Source organism: Grus americana, chromosome Z, assembly GCF_028858705.1.
Source record: "Grus americana isolate bGruAme1 chromosome Z, bGruAme1.mat, whole genome shotgun sequence".
Lineage (NCBI taxonomy): Eukaryota > Metazoa > Chordata > Aves > Gruiformes > Gruidae > Grus > Grus americana.
In genome coordinates, this window is record NC_072891.1 from 47,118,625 (window position 1) to 47,136,357 (window position 17,733).

The following is a 17,733-nucleotide window of genomic DNA, read 5'->3' on the forward strand; positions in this document are numbered from 1 at the left end:
GAACAGGAGGAGGGAAATCCAATTCCCTGTGCAACAATACACACTATAAAATACAACTATAAGCTCTAGATCAATTATTTTAATTCTACAGAAGTACATACTAACTAGTTTTAATTAGAGCAGTGATGTTGCAGCATCCTTCATGAATGGTATAATTTTTTAATAGTTGATAGCCTTTCTGCATATTAAGACAATGGCTCTGAATAGATTATCATACATTCTATCTACATTCACATACGAAACTACATTTGTTCTATTCAACATGCCATAAATGAGATCTTTCACAACCTTTATTACATGACTTAAAGGTGCTTTTATGAAAAAAATACTGCGAAGTAGAAACTAAGGCACTATGTGCTTTAGAAACTAATGTGCAAGGTAGCTGGTTTTTACTGTGCTCTTTGAGGTAACTGAGATGATGTGTTTTGGTTTTGGTTTTTTTTAATGTCAGTTGGGTACAGGCTTTGCTCTCAGTCTGTTGTTTCTTAAATGACTGGCTGTGTAAATGATGAGCATGAACAAAAGAGAATCTTTTAAAACAAAAGCAGAATTAATTCATAGCAATATGTGAGGGTATCCAAAGATATATTCCTTTACCTTCAGCACATTCTTACTACATACCTCTCACTTTTTCTAAAAGTCTGATGACACTGTTTGGTCTTTAAAAAAAAAAAAAAAAAAACCCAAAAAAACCCCCAACCAAACCCGGCCAGCAGCTGGCAGCATCATCCCCTACAGAAAGACAGCACAACCAAAGCCAAGTTGCCTTTGGTTTGTGACTCTGGTGCTGTGTCATTTGCAATAACCTCACAGCCAGGGGTCACTATTCCTTTCTTAGCAATCAAATGAGATCCAGATATGTCTTGCAAATCTTGCATTCTCTTGTAGTTAATGGGAGACAGAAAGTTTTTCTTACCTACAGTTGTTACAAGCTACAACAGATGCAAAGGTGACTATGAACTTTTCTCTTACAGGTGGTGTTTCAGTACTTGTCTAAAATAAAGAGACTAGCATACCAGGTTCCCTGACAGAAATGCACTCCTTTTGAATTTATTTACCGAAATAGTGCTACTCCCTGCCTTCCAGATCTACCAGCCATTATTCCAAAGCCCACAGAATTTAGGGGAAGTTCCTCTCCACGGAAGAGGAAATGAAAGGAAGCTAAAGATTCTTCTTTCCACTCTTCTTCTTAGGCAGCTGACTTTACTTCAAAAACCAGCGTGTACCTTATTTCAGCCAATCAACCACCATCACACGAAGTCATATTCTTCCATTTTTGTACTACCACAGGAAAGACGAGGGAATGTTTGTGATTAAAAGTAAAGCATTCAGAAATACTACGGAAGCTGGTAAAGTGCAGACTACTGGAATCAAAAACATTGCAGAAAACTAGAAATTGAGTAACGCAAGTCTTTAACAAAGTTCTCCTGCCTCCTTAGTGCTCACAAAGTCTTCAGAGAAATGGTGAATCTCATGCTTGTTTTAAATGAGTAGAAGTAGCCTTGGCAACAAACTTTTGGGGGCAAAGGGAAGTATGCATAAAGAAGAGGATAAAAGTATTCCTGGCATTTATACATTCAGAAACTGACTTACGTTAGCGGAGAGGCTGCTGGAGCTTTTGCCTGCCTTCTACTTTTCAGAGCACGAAGCTTATCACCTTGTGTTACACAGTTTGCTTCATCTTCATCGCTGTACTGGATATGTGGAGGCAGGGGAGGGGTAAACCGAGATTAAAATATAGACACTTCGACATTTAAGAAATAACCTTATCATAAATCTTAAACTTAGAATTATCCCAACAGGAAGTTTGCCAGCATAAAATCAAAGGACATTCACTTGCATAAATACAATTCTGTTCTTTCCAGTTTCCAGTTTGCTGCTTTTAAACCTGTAAACCATCAAAAGGTGTCATGAATTACTTGCCTCAGAGTGTTGTCTACCTTTAAAACTTATTGTCAAATCTTTGCTTAAGTACAGTACAATCTTCACTCATGTACAGCACTTGCCTTTTCAAAACAGCAGTACTGTTTTTTAAAAGGCAGCGTCAAAAGGTATTGTAGAAGTTGCAGTTATTTAGAAACTAAAAAGAGCAAAAACCCTTTCACCCCTTCCCTTTATACACACGCTCTGAAGCAACAGACAATCCAAAACAAAATCACAGTGGTTTTGATTGCAAATAGCAAGTGCTTTTTTTGTTCTAATATTTACCTAATTACTAAAGTATGATAAGGGTGCTCCTACTTCACCTACATACTGCACTTCATTTTTCATACTTGCTGCCCATAACTTCCCACCCACATATCTCTTGATTCAAAAAGGCCAAACAGAAAAATAATCTGATTAACATAGTTTTACTATACCCACAGGTTTGTTCAGAACTTGAGAGATTCTCAGCAGCGGTTACAACTTTTACAAGAACATAATATTTGGAGCGTTACCAGTTCAATGTCCTTTTGGATGGTCCTCCTGTTTCCCGTGTCATTAATTGAAATATCATCCACTCCTGACAGAATTCTTGTTACAGCAATTTCACGGTTCTCTTTCAACTTGGCACGGAAAATATCTCCTTCTGTCCAAAGTTCTGCCTGTTTGCTATCATAACATGGAAAAAAAGCCCAAAACACAACAAATTAATACCAAAGATTATTAAGTGTACAATAAAAGGAGAAAAAGACATCTAGATCTATTTTTGAAATAATTTATAGTCAATCTACTCACTCCATCAGGAAGTGTTGTTGTGGTCCAATCACTGAACCAGGTCTATTTATTCTAATCCACGCAATAGTTTCAGCAGCTGTCATCCGATAATGCTTCATAATGTAACAGGCAATAAGTGTGCCAGTTCGTCCAAGACCAGCTGTGTAAGATAAAAGAATGGCTTCTTTTATATACTCATCTTCATCTGGAATCTGCTGTAGCTACAGACATCATTACTTGGACACATAGTTACTTGCCTAGTTTATTAAACAAACTTGTTACTGATCAAACTTGGTAAGTGGAATTCACCATTTGATTTTTTTTTTCCATATACAAGATTACTAACACATTGTTCATATGTTTTTGAATGAGGTAACCTTCCAAAGTCAGCGACTTTACAAATATCTGTAAGTCTACTTATCTTTACTTACCTATTTATCTATGAATATGTATATAGGTATGAGAATGTTCTTATGCATGGGATAAAACAGCTGGCTTTTTCCCAAAATTCTCAAAGCACCTTTTAGCAAATTGATCATAGATTGCACTGGAGAGTAAGATATGCACTTCCTTCCCAACAGTCAAGATGATATTTTTACCAATTCTTCCACTTTACAGTATAATCCTGTTAAACATGCGGCGAACAGCAGATCCAGGAACAAAAATGCAGTCTTTGCAGGTCCCAGGTAAATCGGTTAAGAAAAGGCCTTTCTCCTTCAATCACAGCATTATCAGGTTCGCTAGTGAAGCAAAGTTTGTGGAGAATAAATGTCTGATAGGCTATTAAAGATGGTGTGGGAAGGGAAATACAGTTCCTCTAGAACCACAGAAAACCATGTCTTTATACTAGCTGCACTGGGCATGCTCTGAGTATCTTTTCTTTGGCAGTCTAACTCTGGAGGAACAGATATTCACAGAATGCCCAGTACAGCTAGTACAAAGTGTTTCTGAGGGATAAAGATTTCTGTGGTTCTGGAAGAACACTTATACTTTATAAGGAATCTCCTCAAAAAGCTGCACTGGTATTTTCAAAAGTTTATGACTTGGTATATTTAACTGTGTATTTTCAGGAAGACCTATAAACCTTGCTGGGACTTTGAATTCCTGCTCAAAAGCATCCTTGGAAAGTGCTAACACTTTCTAGCAAAGAGCTGTTAACATTGGCAGGCTCACTTTCCCCAACCTCATTCTTGGAAACAGCTGGGAAGATTTTTCTGGAACTTAAAAAAAATTAGAAAATGAAGTGCAGAACAAAAGCACAGTAAGAATTTGCATGGAAAAGTTGCGGCTTGGCAGAGAAGTTAATAACTAGATATAATGAAATTACAGTGCAAAATACCTCAGGAACTGTAATTATAAGCATCACTTGTAATATAAATTGGTTTTGCACTATACCTTTGCAATGGACGGCTATAACACCTTCAGCATTTTCACAAATATTTAGAAACGTTTTAACTATTGTATCACCAGGTGTGCTTCCATCAGCAAAGAAGAGGTCAAAATGCTCAAATCCAGCATCTGTAAATCGCTTGGCATCATACAGTTTTTTGTTGAGGCGTATTATAGTGGTGACCTTATGTTTCCTGAAGTATGGGAAATAGGCCTCTGGAGCATGGTGGGGATAGCCTATTTGAAAAAAGAAGGGAAAAAAAAAAAAAAAAGAAGAGAGTAAGGCTCAAACTGCAGAAATAAACGAAGACTCAAAAACAAGAGATGAAAACACTTTCAAAATAGAACTCATGTTCAACATAAAGAAATAGACTAACCGAAAATGGAATTTTAACATAATCACCTAGGTCAGATGCAATTAAACCAAGCATTAAAGTTTTACTGCCAGGGTTCTTATAAAAGAAAAAGAGCCAAGGAAAAAACACACTGTTTGAGGAACAATTTTTAAAGCGTGTTCTTACTGATAACAATCAACTAAGAAAGCAGTGGGCTTCTGTCCCCCACCTCCTTTTTTAAGCATACCATTTTCAATTTTACTTCTTGAATGAGGTCCACTGAAGGCAATGAATTTGTTTGGTATTATCCAGTTAAAATCTCCATTTTCTGCTCTCTGTCAAGAGAAAATGCTTGGTTTATCATTATCCCTGTATTTTCAGGCTTTTCCTTATTGTTTCAAAATACATGCTAGATAGATGTGATGTACAATTTTTGCCAAAGAAAGTTATGTTAGTTGCCTGTTTTCTGTTCCATCGGGAGGATGCCAGATGCTATCAACCTCTCTTTTCTTGCCTGTGTTCTCCTCTTTCTAAATTAAGAGTTTTAGAACAACACAACTGATGTACTTCAGATGAAGGGCAACTTCCACTTTTTAATTTTTTATAGGTTCCTAAATTATGACCTTGGCATTATCTCTGTTCATAATTTAAATAATGATTTTTTAGGTTCTAAGAACATTTAATTTTCTCTTTACAGGTAACTGGCAGCTTTCCATTTCTGAGACTGCATATAGTCAAGGGTTGCAGTCTTTCACTGTCACATTCATTTCCCCTGCCCCAAAGGCTTGGAGTTTCCCATCCCTGCTTCCTTCTTGATCTCAAAGAGTTTTATTGTACCTTTGCCATGTGTTCACAGATACATACTTTAATCACTCTCCAGAATTCAGTTAGACTTGGACTTGTATGCCCTCAAGTTTCTCATCAGGACTGCTCAAGAATATACATGACCTCTAAAAGGTGGCCAAATTCCCACTCCCTGATCATCTTCCAGGGCTTTAATAATAATGGGAAAAAGTATTTATCTCAATTTTGGTTTCGGCTTTACCTCCCATGTTTGAGGCTGACTATGCTTAAATCTAAATTTTAATATTCTCTCTCTGACCACACATCTTTATTTAACAATCAAACTTTAAAGAGACAAAACAGAAATGGAACTAATTAAACAAAAAAAAATAGCACATATTATAAACCATCATCTTAGCATTAGTAACAGCAAACAAATCAGAAGATTGATACTGAACACTTACTTCATAATGCTCGTATTCATTTACATCAAACGTATTGAAATCCAGGAAACCATACTGCAAAGCCTAAAATTCAGAATACAGCTTTTAACAAAGACAACATCATTTCAACGGGGACAGTTTATCACTCTTAGGTTACTGAAAGACCCTTAATACCTATTCTACTCTTTCAGAGAGATTTCCTCATATATTTGAAAAAATACAGATCAACTCAGTCTTGGTTCAAAACAGATTTGTAAATTTTAATATAAGTGAAGTTAGACAAGCAAATCCACTCTTTTCTGTTTTCACTGAATCAGTAAAAAATTCCTGACTACAGAAGCATTCAGTCTTTTTATTACTGCTAGCAGTAAAAAAATAAAAAAGAGAAAAATAACTGGCAAAAAATATTTATTGGAATTATGAGTACATTCTGAAGTCTGCATTCAAGGAATACAAATATTTTAGTGCATGAATGCTATTCACTCTCATTACGATGCTAATATTGTCATTGATTTTAAATTGTTTGCAGACACTCACTCCTAAGCAGACACTAGCGTGGTCCCTGATGTCCTGTAATTATCCACAACCATTATATTTAATCCTGTATAAAAAATTTAAACATTTGGGTAACTGGCAGTCTACCCACTTGTTAAGTCAGGAAGCACAAACACAGATAATCCCCTATCTCCAGATATTTAAAAAACTACATTCTAATCTCCTCTTTCACTGCATAATCTTCTGTACTTTTCCTTGCTGTTCACTGGTATTAAGAAGAATAGCAATTCACCACTCTTGGCATAGAAGCAGCCAATGCCAAAACATCCAAAAAAGCTGAAAAACACAAATCTGCAAGAAGCTCGCTTAATCAGTAAAAACACCAGTATTTGGCAGAGATACCCATAATACAAAAGCCTTTAGTAGGGTGGACAGCTGCAAAACTCCCCATTTCACTACTTGTACAGACTAAATAGAATGCATATCAATTCCCCTGTCCTTCAATGCCATGTTACTTCACAACCGTATTGCTTTAAAACACTAGATTATGATAATTTGTAGTTTAAAAAAAAAGCACCTGCCTCATAATCTGTGTTCTATTTATATTACTAAAGCAAAACCTGAAGTCATTAGCACATGCTGCAAATGCCTAAAAAGTATCACTAACCAATTCAAAACCACTTTCAAAGGCTATATATATTCAGCCTAAAATGTAACACCAGGCAGGCATATAATAAACTTCTAACACAACTTTTAGGGATTAGAGGTGTGACTGACTGTCCTGAAAGATTACATAAATAAAACTCAAAATTCCCTGTTTAAAATCTTCTTTAGTTGATTATATAAGTTACTGGTCGACTTCTATGGATGCTGTATCTAGAAGTTTTGTTACAATGCATAATACATAATAAGCCAGGCAACAATCAGAAAATGTGCTACTGCACAGGTCTAACTGGATCCTAGCTTCCTAAGCTGCCGCGTTCTGTTGGGCAATTATTAGTGATCTTTTGCAATACGAAAAATACTGTTTCACTGACCTTGTTTATTGCATGAAAACAGTCCAGCAATGTCAGATGAAAACTGCAAGTACCAAAGGAAGCATCCCTATAACATATGACGACCAAAACAGTAAAATTATCTCATTTTAATTGAAGTGAAAGCAATTGAAGATATTTCTCTAAAACACCTTTAAAAATTGCTTCAAGATAATTACTATTACAGTGAAATAATTATGTCAAATGATCACTTCATTTATGCCACCTTGCATCTTACAATAACAACAAAACATAAAATAAGTTAACAGATGACTGAAGAGTAAAATTATTCCAGTTATAGTTTTGGTAAAGCTGACATGCAATTTCTGACATGAAAACTGAAACATGTATGTTTCAGATAATACAAACTCTTTGTGGCAACAGTTAATGCCTCAATTAGTATCATATTCTAACATACACTTTTAGAACATTTTCTTCTGAAGTACACTTGCAAAAAAATGAAATTGTGATACACTGCAATTTTTTTCTTCAAAGTCCATTTAAAAAAGATGCTGCACACATGCATTCTACGTATACGTAAACAGCATCTTAATAGAACTATCAAGATACACATTTGTGTAGATGTATTAAAACTTACTTTCCTTAAGATGCATAAACCAGTTAATGCTTAAAAATAAGGAGAAACTGGTTTTCATTAAAACCCCTTCTTTCAACTACAACTTTTTAAAGTCTGTTGATCCAAGAACGGCATGTTCTTAGTATGTGACCACTATGAGATTCCATAAGCACTGTAGAATAAGCATTCTACAGGAATACTAGAGTCAAGCCAAAAAATAAATTTAAACTGAATCTACATCAAAGAATATTATGTCTTGGCAGAACACTTTCTTCTGAGACCATGCAGCTCTCATCAGCAGAGAATCATTAATGTTTTAAAAAAAGTAAATAATATATTGTGTTCAAACTTCAACTGAGAAGAGGAAGAACTTCTGAAGAACCTGGATAGCTGTCTCTACAATTTGTTTGTATCCTTCTCCTCCCTAATCAATCAGTGTGAAAGGTGCGGAGGAAAAATCAGCAGGAGAAGGAAATAACAGAATCCCATTCAGGTAAAAGAGGACTGGTAAAGGTGACATTGTAGTGGGTGTCTGCTAGGCCACCTGACCAGGAAGAACAAGTGGATCAGGCCCTCTACAGACAGATAGGAGCAGCCTCACATTCTCAGGCCCAGGTCATCACGGGGAATTTCAACCACTCCAGTATCTGTTGGAGGGACAACACAGCAGGGCATAAGCAATCAAGGAGGTTCCTGCAGTGAACTGGTGACAACTTCCTCCTCCAAGTGATACAGAAACCAACGAGGAACAGTGCTCTACTGGACCTCATACTCACCAACAAGGAGGTGCTTACTGGGGATGTGAAAGTCAAAGGCAGCCTTAGCTATAGTGACTATGAGATGGTGGAGTTCAGGATCCTTAGCACAGGGAGAAGGGTGAAAAGCAAGCTGACAACCCTGCAGTTCAGGAGAGCAGACTTTGGCCTCTTCAAATATCTGCTTCGAAGAGCCTCATGGGATAAGGCCCTGGGAACAAGAGGGGCCCAAGAAAGCTGGATAATATTCAAAGATCACCTCCTTCAAGCATATGAGCAGTTCACCCCAATGAATATGAAGCAGGCAAAAATGCCAGGAGGCCTGCATGGATGAACAAGAAACTCCTGGCCAAACTCACACACAAAAAGGAAGCATACAGAGGGTGGAAGCAAGGGCAGGTATCCTGGGAGGAATATAGATACATTGTCCATGCATCCACAGATAAAGGTAGGTAAGTTAAAGCCCACATGGAATTGAATCTGGACAGGAATGTCAAAGAAAATATCAAGGGCTTCTGTAAGTACATACGCGACATAAGGAAGACTAGGGAAGATGTGGGCCCACTGCTCAATGAGACAGGTGACCTGGTTACACAGGACATCGAAAAAGCTGAGGTACTGAATGTCTTCTTTGCCTCAGTCTTTACTAGCAAGACCAACCTTCAGGAATCCCAAGTCCCAGAAACCAGGGTGAAAGGCTAGAGTAAGGAAGATGTACTCTTTGTGGAAGAGGACCACGTCAGGGAATACTTCTGCAAACTGGACATACCTAGGTCCATGGGCCTTGATGGGATGCACCCATGAGTGCTGAGGGAGCTGGCTGATGTCATTGCAAGGCCACTCTCAATAATGTCTGATCAATCATGGCAACTGGGAGAAATGCCTGAAGACTGGAGGAAAACAAATTTCACTCTCAATTTCAACATCTTCATTAATGATTTGGATGAAGGAGCAGAGAGTTCCTTCAGCAAGTTTGCTGATGACACAAAACTGGGAGGAGTGGCTGATACACCGGAGCATTGTGCTGCCATCCAGAGGAACCTTGATAGGCTGGAGAAACAGGCTGACAGGAGCCTCATGAAAGTCAACAAGAAGAAGTGTAAAGTTCTGCACCTGGGGAGGAACAATCCCTTATATTGTTACCATTATACTGTGGTGGTGACAGGGGGGAAGGAATAGAAATTCAAATCATCAAAAGCCCATCTCTAGCACGAGAGCTAGCAAACGCAAACAAGCAAGGACTGAATTAATCACCCCGTAACAATATACTTGGACAGTAAACTTGCCTCCTAAGAAGTTTCTTGGTCATTCCTTTCTGCATATTGTGGCAGCCAACGGAACGTTAGTTTAGCCTAACTTTTAGAAACTCGTTTGGAAGAAATTAAGAAGTGGTTCCTCTGCACGACGGATGGACTTTATTTGCTATGTTAAGCAGCACAGTAAATGCCACAAAGTCAAGTCTGTGGCCTGAAACAACTAGGATTACATTCCCTCAGGGTCAAGCAACCATGAACCAATGGTTTTACACATTTCCTCATTGGTAAAAGAAATACTTTAAAGTTACACTAAATCATATGAAGTTAGCCAGCATGTTTTATGCACAAAACAGTATCTACAGGTTGCTGCATACATTTGACAAGTGGGAAAAACGGAGCATGAGAAGTATTACAAGCCATTTGTGATGAATGACAGATATTTTGATACATTTAACTATTAACTACTGGCACAAAACCAGACTGCCAAGTGAGAAGCAACGTAGATCAAAAAGCTCAACAAGAGTGCATACCAAGCAGCACGGCTCCTTCACCTTCTGTCAGCACACTTCAGTACCAGCTGCTAACACCCCTGTTCAGCAGTCTGCACTTAAAGCTCAGGCAGTGAATGTGTCACATGTTAAAGCTTCAGCAAAAAAATATCCCAAATTAGTACTGCTAAATGCTACATTCCTCTTCAAAATATCATGGTACAGAAAGTTCTAACAACTTGTAATTTACCTGAAAGGAAGATATGAGATGCCTCCAGTGAATATAAGCCTGTACACGTCTTCTGGAGATTCTCTCAGGTATATTATCTATTTTAGTGGAAAAAGACAGAAAAGAAAATAAAAAGATTATTTTAAGATTGATATTAATAACTTCAAGTCAATTGTTTATTACAGAAGACATAATTAATTATCACAGACCTCAAAAGTTCTGAGAAAGAGTGGCATCAAGAACAAATGTATGCAAGTGTGCAACAATAAAACTAACATAAACAATATAAAATACTGTTCAACCTAGAGGAATGTCTATTTTCAAACAAAATTTATAGATTTGTGCACATGTTGTTCAGCCACAGGCTACAGTGAAAAAGCTCTGGATTCTTCCACATTTCTACTGCAACTCTGCTGGACCAGTTTGTAGATTTATTTTTTTTAATTAAGCTTTTAAGATTAAAATCAAAACAAAACCCCACAGAGATATCAGCAAAGCTATGAATCATCTGGTCTACAAAACAGCGTGTACACTCAGCAGAGAAGATTAAAACTGTAATTCATGAATGTTTTGATTTTCCTACAGCAGTACATTTGCAGTATTCCAAATCTTGTACTACCTCCTTTGCACTGGTGAGCCAGTATCCAGTAAGTAAATCCAGATGCCATAAAGGGAAAAAAAAAAAAGTATCTGTAGCTTCAGAAGCAAAATCCTAAGAACAGAATGAAGTAACATACTTAAAGCACTATGTATCAAACTTTCTACTGTCAAAAACACTCAGAAAAGAATTCAGAAAGACCAACTCATGAAAAATACCATATAGTCTTCCATCACGTCTGATCCCTCTTGGATAGCCTCAAACACTAATGTCTCCTTAAATAATACCACAAAACTCCTCTTTTATGCAAATCATGTCTCCCAATACCTTAAATACCATCCCCAGCATAGCCAGGAGATAACAACTGTTAAGCTGTCATTAATAGGTCAATATTCAGTAATTTCAAATTAATACTTTTTTCTTTAAAACTGCATTAACTAAGCTTTAACACAGCACAGAAACTTGTTTTTTTCATTAACATTCAGTAAAATTATTTACATCTCTTACATTAATGGCCTTTTTCCTTAGAGGTTTTTTGAAAGTAAGAATCCTAATGAGTATTAATTAAACATTGTCCAAAAATCTAAGTGTGGCCTTTTTGCTTTTCAGACACACATGTCCATGCACAGATTCTTGTGAGGTGAGAATGGGAGGTTGAACAGATGTTGCTAAAAAAATAAAACCAAAAAACAAACCCAGCATGAAACATATCTTAAACAGATAAAGAGTACTTGGCAACAGGTGCTTTCCCTCTGATACAATTACTGTGTTATTTTCTGAGCATTCTTCCCGTGCAATTAGTAAAACCAAAGCAAAAAACCATCTGTCTAGTTCAAGCGATGAAAACTGCATGTTTTGTGTGTGTGTGTGTGTGTGTGCACGTGTGTGCTGGTAATATACAGAGAGTACTACTTGTACAACAGGCAAACAGAAATGCAGGTAATGCTAGCTAATCCTCTAAGTGCATGTGGCTTAGAAAGGTCAAGGACTTCTTCCATATCTCAGCTGAGCTTTTACCAGTTTCTTAAAGAAAACATGCTTCGATGCAAACCATTTGTTTGCAAGTGTAACAGCTGCAAGCGGCAAGATTTTCCATAATGTTAAGTGTTGTATTAACATAAGTCTAAATAACATTACAGTACACTGAAACACATTAGTTCTTAAGCACAGATCCAACTTCTGAAATTACATTACCAGTGAAGTTGCTAGAAACACCATTTTAACATACATGCACGCATGTATGAACTTTCCTTAACATAGTTAGTTATATGAACACTTGCTATATACAAGGACACTTAAAAAAACCCAACCTGATTTTGACAGAAAAATCCAATGTCTACCATCATTTAGTATTTACAAAAAGCACACTGCAAGAAGATGGCATTTTTCAGCGTGGACAACCTACTAAGCAAAAATATGCAATACTTCCTGTACAACTGAAGCAATATATTTGCTGGAAAAGGAAGCTCTTTGAGTTGGATTTCTCAGAATTTTCTGAAATAAAAGAGATCCTGCAACACTTCAGCTGTGACACTACTAGACATGCAAGAAATAAAATGTGAACAGTTGCAGTGACAGTAGTTGATGAAATGGCCAGATGGTGTTCACAGCGAAAAGTGGCTTACAAAAAAAATTAGGTTAGAATGAGGATATCTGGACAGGTGCAATGGTGTGGAGTGCTTTGAAAGGGAAGAATGGCATTCAGTCTCTACACAGAATGGGAAATACCATAAACAGATACTTACTTCACAAGGAAAGTATCCTGGCAGTAACACAACACAAAAAGCTGTGACAGTCAAAGTGGAGACAGGATCAGTTTCTGTCACAGTTTAAGATGATAAGAGAGCACCCAGCTGGCAATCTTGAATGCAAGCAAGGCTGGATGGAGACCGAACATGGGTGAGCCTGGGTTCAGGTTGTGGGTGAACCAAATTCCAGACAGGGAAACAGGTAAGACTGAAGGAGTGAGGGATGGAGCAGCAAAGCCCAGGAAAGCAACCGACGTCAAGGCAGCAGCGGCCACATCTGTATTACAAAGTAGCACGCACCAGCAGAAATGCATCTGTAGACTGACAGCCAGCACCGAGGACCTGACACACTATACACTTCCAGCAGCTTTTAAACTGAACAGCCAGTCCTCGTCTGGTCCTGTGGACTGAACACCTATTACCTGTTGGGATTGCTCCTAGACTGCTCCGTAAAGTGAAACAAAATACAGTGAGCAAGGTTTAAGGAAAGACTCACTTCAAAAACATGCTCCTGACACAAACTGAAACTGTATTATATATATAAAACTATATATATAACTATAGATATCACTGTGGATAATGCTGTTTCTTACCAGGAGGAGGCCACTAAACCTTAAAGATGAACAATTTCATTGGAATGATGTGGGTGAACAAAGGACTACAGAAAGCCAGTAAATGAGAGAAAAAGTGATCAGAGAGACCTGTAGTAGACAGAAATGTGGAAAGAGAGATGGACTTTCTAAGGCAGTAAGCAGAACTGAAGTTTCAGAAAAGAATAAAAATGTTGATCTGATGAACAGCAAAACAAAGATACACTTGTAAATTCGTGAGGTATGTACTGGGGGAAGAAGAGGAAATGGGAAAAGACATAACCTCCAGAAATCAAAATGTACAACAGCTGAAACCAGTTTGTCCAGATGCTGATTAAGTTATGCTTCTGCCGTGCTTTGTAGGATGACGGAAGCTTTCACAATTAAAGTTGTTTTCTTAAGTTGAAAAAGTTTAAGTTTAAAAGACGAGTAGATGAGGCACTAAGGGACAGGTTTAGTGATGGACTTGGCAGTGGTAGGTTTATGGTTGGACTCAATGATCTTAAAGGTCTTTTCCAATCTAAATGATTCTATGTTTCTAGGATTCTAAGTTAATGCCAATAAAGCAACCACAAGAAGTACTATTAAAAAGATGAGAAATACTAAAATAAATTTCAAGCAATGATATTAATTACTATTTAGCAGAAGCGGGCATTTTCTGGGATAATTTTTGTCCATCCTTGTATATACAACTGGAGAAAACTCTATTAGAATTTTACATTGATTTCCCACAAGGCTCCCTTTCCTGCAGATCAGGCAAATATTAAAAAAAAAAAAAAAAAAAAAGCAGCAGCTTTTTAAAAAAAAACTTAAGAAAATTCAGCAGACCTGAAATAAACAATCCACAAGTACAGTTGCATTGGTTTTAGAATATTTCTACAATCATATGCAAGTGCAGATGGGTGTACATACACATCTACATACACACAAACACACATGGAAAAACTCTTGAAATCCTTTACAAATCTTTTACTGAAGCGACTTCTAGAAAAATCGTTATTCTAAGGAACTGACATCTTTCAAGCCAAAACAACATACCATTTTATCACACTTAGGTACCAACAGTTTAGAAATTTGCTTTCTTGATGCATACAAAAAAAATCCTACTGAACTTCAAAATACAGCCAGAAATTTGCAATTAGTAGTTGAACCATTAACATTGCTCTAATCATCCTTTTCATTTAGGACATCTGTTTCTAATTAAGGGACTGCAGGCAGCTCTGTGAATGGTCAAGAACCATCCAAGCGTTGAGTACTGGGAAAGGTGCACTCAAGCAACTGCTCCTGACAACATCGCTGTGTAGTCAAACAGCGACTATAGTGTTCACTGAATGAAACAGAAGGGCTTGCAGGACCCGGCAACCCAGTCTTTATTTATCAGCCTATAAAATCAGTCATAGAATGAGAGATCTTTTAGCAAGCTATGTTATTGTCTGATTCGTATTAATGTTTTTAAACCAGCCCTGTTTTTTAAACAAAAATTTCCTAGCTTAGTGTTAAGAGCCTGAAAAAGGTATTCACAGTAGGATCAAAAGTATTCCTCGTGGAAAAGGAAAGGAGGCTCCAGTTGAAAAAGACATCTTAATCTTCAATACATGGGATTGCCAAATGAAACAGTAATGCTGCATGCAAGACAAAACATGTTTGATAATAATAATCTATGACACAACTTGTTGCTTTTTCAGGAAAATTAAATAGGATATTTAAATATGCTGTACTGCTAGAAACTATATCAACTCAAGTCTGTAAATAGCAGTTTACATTCACATCTATGATGTACTTAACTGTAATCAAGTTTATTCACTGGCTCACTCTTAACTGCAAAATCTGCTTAAAGTTGCTACCTAAATCGCATTTTACCAACCATACTGACTTCAAAAGCAAGAAAATAATAAGACGATTAATTTTAAACTGCTTACAAGCAAATTTCATGCGATACAAATGTTGCAAAAATGTCACTCACCCAAAATAGTCTGAACTGCTGTAAACTGCAAATAATCACAACCCGCCCATTCTGAACAAATACAAATAACTACTGTGTGTGATGAGACTCAAACTCAAGCTCATACATTTGTGTAATTTTACTATAAAAGTTTACTATAAAATCTCCATTGGATATACTAGTCAGTTAATACATTAAATTTTCTAGCAATATTCCTTAGAAGAAAAGGTCAAATACAGCAAAATTAAAATAGAAATACATTAGAATAAAAAGCTTCCTGTATGGATTTGTGGTGTACTGAAGAAATGCACATGTGGCCAACAGCCCCTTCATTAGCAGAAACACAGTCATTAAGTGGATAAAAGTGGCAGAGAGGGAATAACTGCCTGTCTCTGGCAACTCTCTTTGTTCATCATAAACAAACCCAAGAAACCTCCAATTACCTTTTAAACAGCAGAGTGGAGGTATAGAAAACCCTATTAGCTGGGAACTGACCGGGCTGGGCACATCAGTATTTCATGACAGCTAAGAAAGCAAGCTAGTTCTACAGTGAGGGACCCCCAAAGAGCAACTCCTCTTCTCCTATGGAGACAAGCAGTCTTGTAAGAACACCACGAGGAAGAACCTGGTACAAACAGCAGGAAAAGCTGCTGTCATGAAGGCTAATTTCCCAAATACAATTCAGAGAAGGTAGCTTTTTAAAGGACACGAACACAGAGAAAGCCAAAAAGACTCGGGGCAACTTTTGCTTAAATGAAAGGCCAGTACTTTGTCCATCTCATTTCTGCCACTCGCTTGCCAAGCACAACCACCTCTCACCAAAACGTAGCTGAGGGTAAACATGGTTTACCCACCTGTAACTTCAGTGCTGCCGCAGTTACCCATTTACCACCACTAAGCCCGAACCACTAAACAAACAGGTTTGCCTGCTTTCCCACGGCTTAGCCAGAGAGAATTCTGCAAATGCCACGGTAAGAACAGAGCAGTTCAAAATCACACGGATGGGTGCTAATTGCTTCTGCAACCTCCAGCTTCTACCCAGCACCAGGCCCACAGCTAAGAAGGACACTAACAAATTGAAAAGGCAAAAAAAACAGTACTACGGATCAGAACAGATGAAGGAAACACTGCTTACCCTGAAGAAAGAAGATGAGAAAATAGACAAAGTACAGAGATGAATCCTGGAGAAGATGACCTGAATTACAGCAGTTCATGGGGCGGTACCCTCGGAGGGTCACCCTCCAAGTACATAATTAGTGCCAGGCCTGAGAAAAAAAACACTAAGTTAATGCAGCCAAGGGGAGAGGGGGGAGCTTGGGAATTGGGTGGACAGGGCACAGAGGGTACATTTTCTTTCTTAATATATAAGGAGCAATGATGGAAGAAGCAGACTTTCCTCACCCACAGCCAAGTCCTGGCGAAAATCAAGAGAAGCCACTGTAGAGATCAACTCAGAAGATCACTGCTGCTTTGGTAGAGTAGTAAGGCCTGAATAGTGCAGATAGCTTCCAAGGAAAAGGAATTTTTCTTTAAAAGGTGAAGAACAAAGGGTTCCCCCCCCCTCCCTTCTTTCCCCTCACCCCCTCCGCCCATGTAAAGTGTAAACATTCAACCCCAACACACCAAATTCTGGCTATCCTTTGTGTGGCTGAACATGCCAAATTTATGCTAATCTACACAGTATTACTGCCATTATGCAGTCTATCATCTGTAAAAATGAAACAAAATACAGAATTAAAATAGATGGAAGATGAACAATAAAGGGATTAAGATATAAATTGTTAAGATTTACTCTAAAAATTCATATTTTATTCTAAAACTGTATGTATATATAACAATGTATTTGAAAACTTTGTTCTTCACTTTTAAGGCCATGTCATATTGAAAGGCCCTGTAGCTTGAATTAGGCTGTGCTGTCACATGAAAGTACACCTGGAAGGAAGCAGCAGATGCGGGAGTGGGGAGAAGGAAGTGTGTAGCCTGGAGAGTTCAGAAACTATCTCCACTGAAGAGGAAAGAAAGACAAGTTAGATGAAGCGGGGGGGGGGGAGTAAACATTAAAACACACCAACTGTGAAGAAAAGACTGGGAACAGACTTTGCTTGTAAACCAGAACACTAGCAGCTGCCCTTACACTTCACCACAGTTAATGAAGATTTTCATAATTGCCTCAGTAGTCAAAATGAGCATATCCCCATATGAGAGAGAGAGATATATACACACACACACACACATATATTTAAACAAAGATAGCGAATGATAAATCATGGTAATATATCCCAGTTCTTTTAAGCAGATGTTTAAGCATACAAATTTAAGGTCAACAAGCCACTAAAATCACAGGCTCGGAAGCTGCTAGCATAAAAATATTGAA

The 17,733-nt window shown here is 37.6% G+C and overlaps 1 protein-coding gene across 6 annotated transcripts in view; it reads right to left on the bottom strand.

The window, feature by feature from the left end:
* The window catches only part of CDC14B (cell division cycle 14B), a 46,892-nt gene that overhangs the window by 14,115 nt on the left and 15,044 nt on the right, over positions 1 to 17,733 (bottom strand). For 5 of the 6 annotated variants that reach the window (XR_008574649.1, XR_008574648.1, XM_054809670.1 and 2 more), the window contains exons 5-12: positions 10,503 to 10,579; positions 7,180 to 7,246; positions 5,669 to 5,731; positions 4,669 to 4,756; positions 4,093 to 4,323; positions 2,719 to 2,857; positions 2,439 to 2,592; positions 1,594 to 1,694 (exon numbers count right to left, since the gene is read on the bottom strand). Coding sequence is in view for 4 of the 6 variants with exons in the window: in XM_054809670.1 (XP_054665645.1) it covers positions 1,594 to 1,694; positions 2,439 to 2,592; positions 2,719 to 2,857; positions 4,093 to 4,323; positions 4,669 to 4,756; positions 5,669 to 5,731; positions 7,180 to 7,246; positions 10,503 to 10,579 (920 nt within the window). In the remaining 2 variants the exon portion in view is untranslated. The remainder of the gene's footprint in view (positions 1 to 1,593; positions 1,695 to 2,438; positions 2,593 to 2,718; positions 2,858 to 4,092; positions 4,324 to 4,668; positions 4,757 to 5,668; positions 5,732 to 7,179; positions 7,247 to 10,502; positions 10,580 to 17,733) is intronic. The other variant, XM_054809671.1, reaches the window with a different exon arrangement.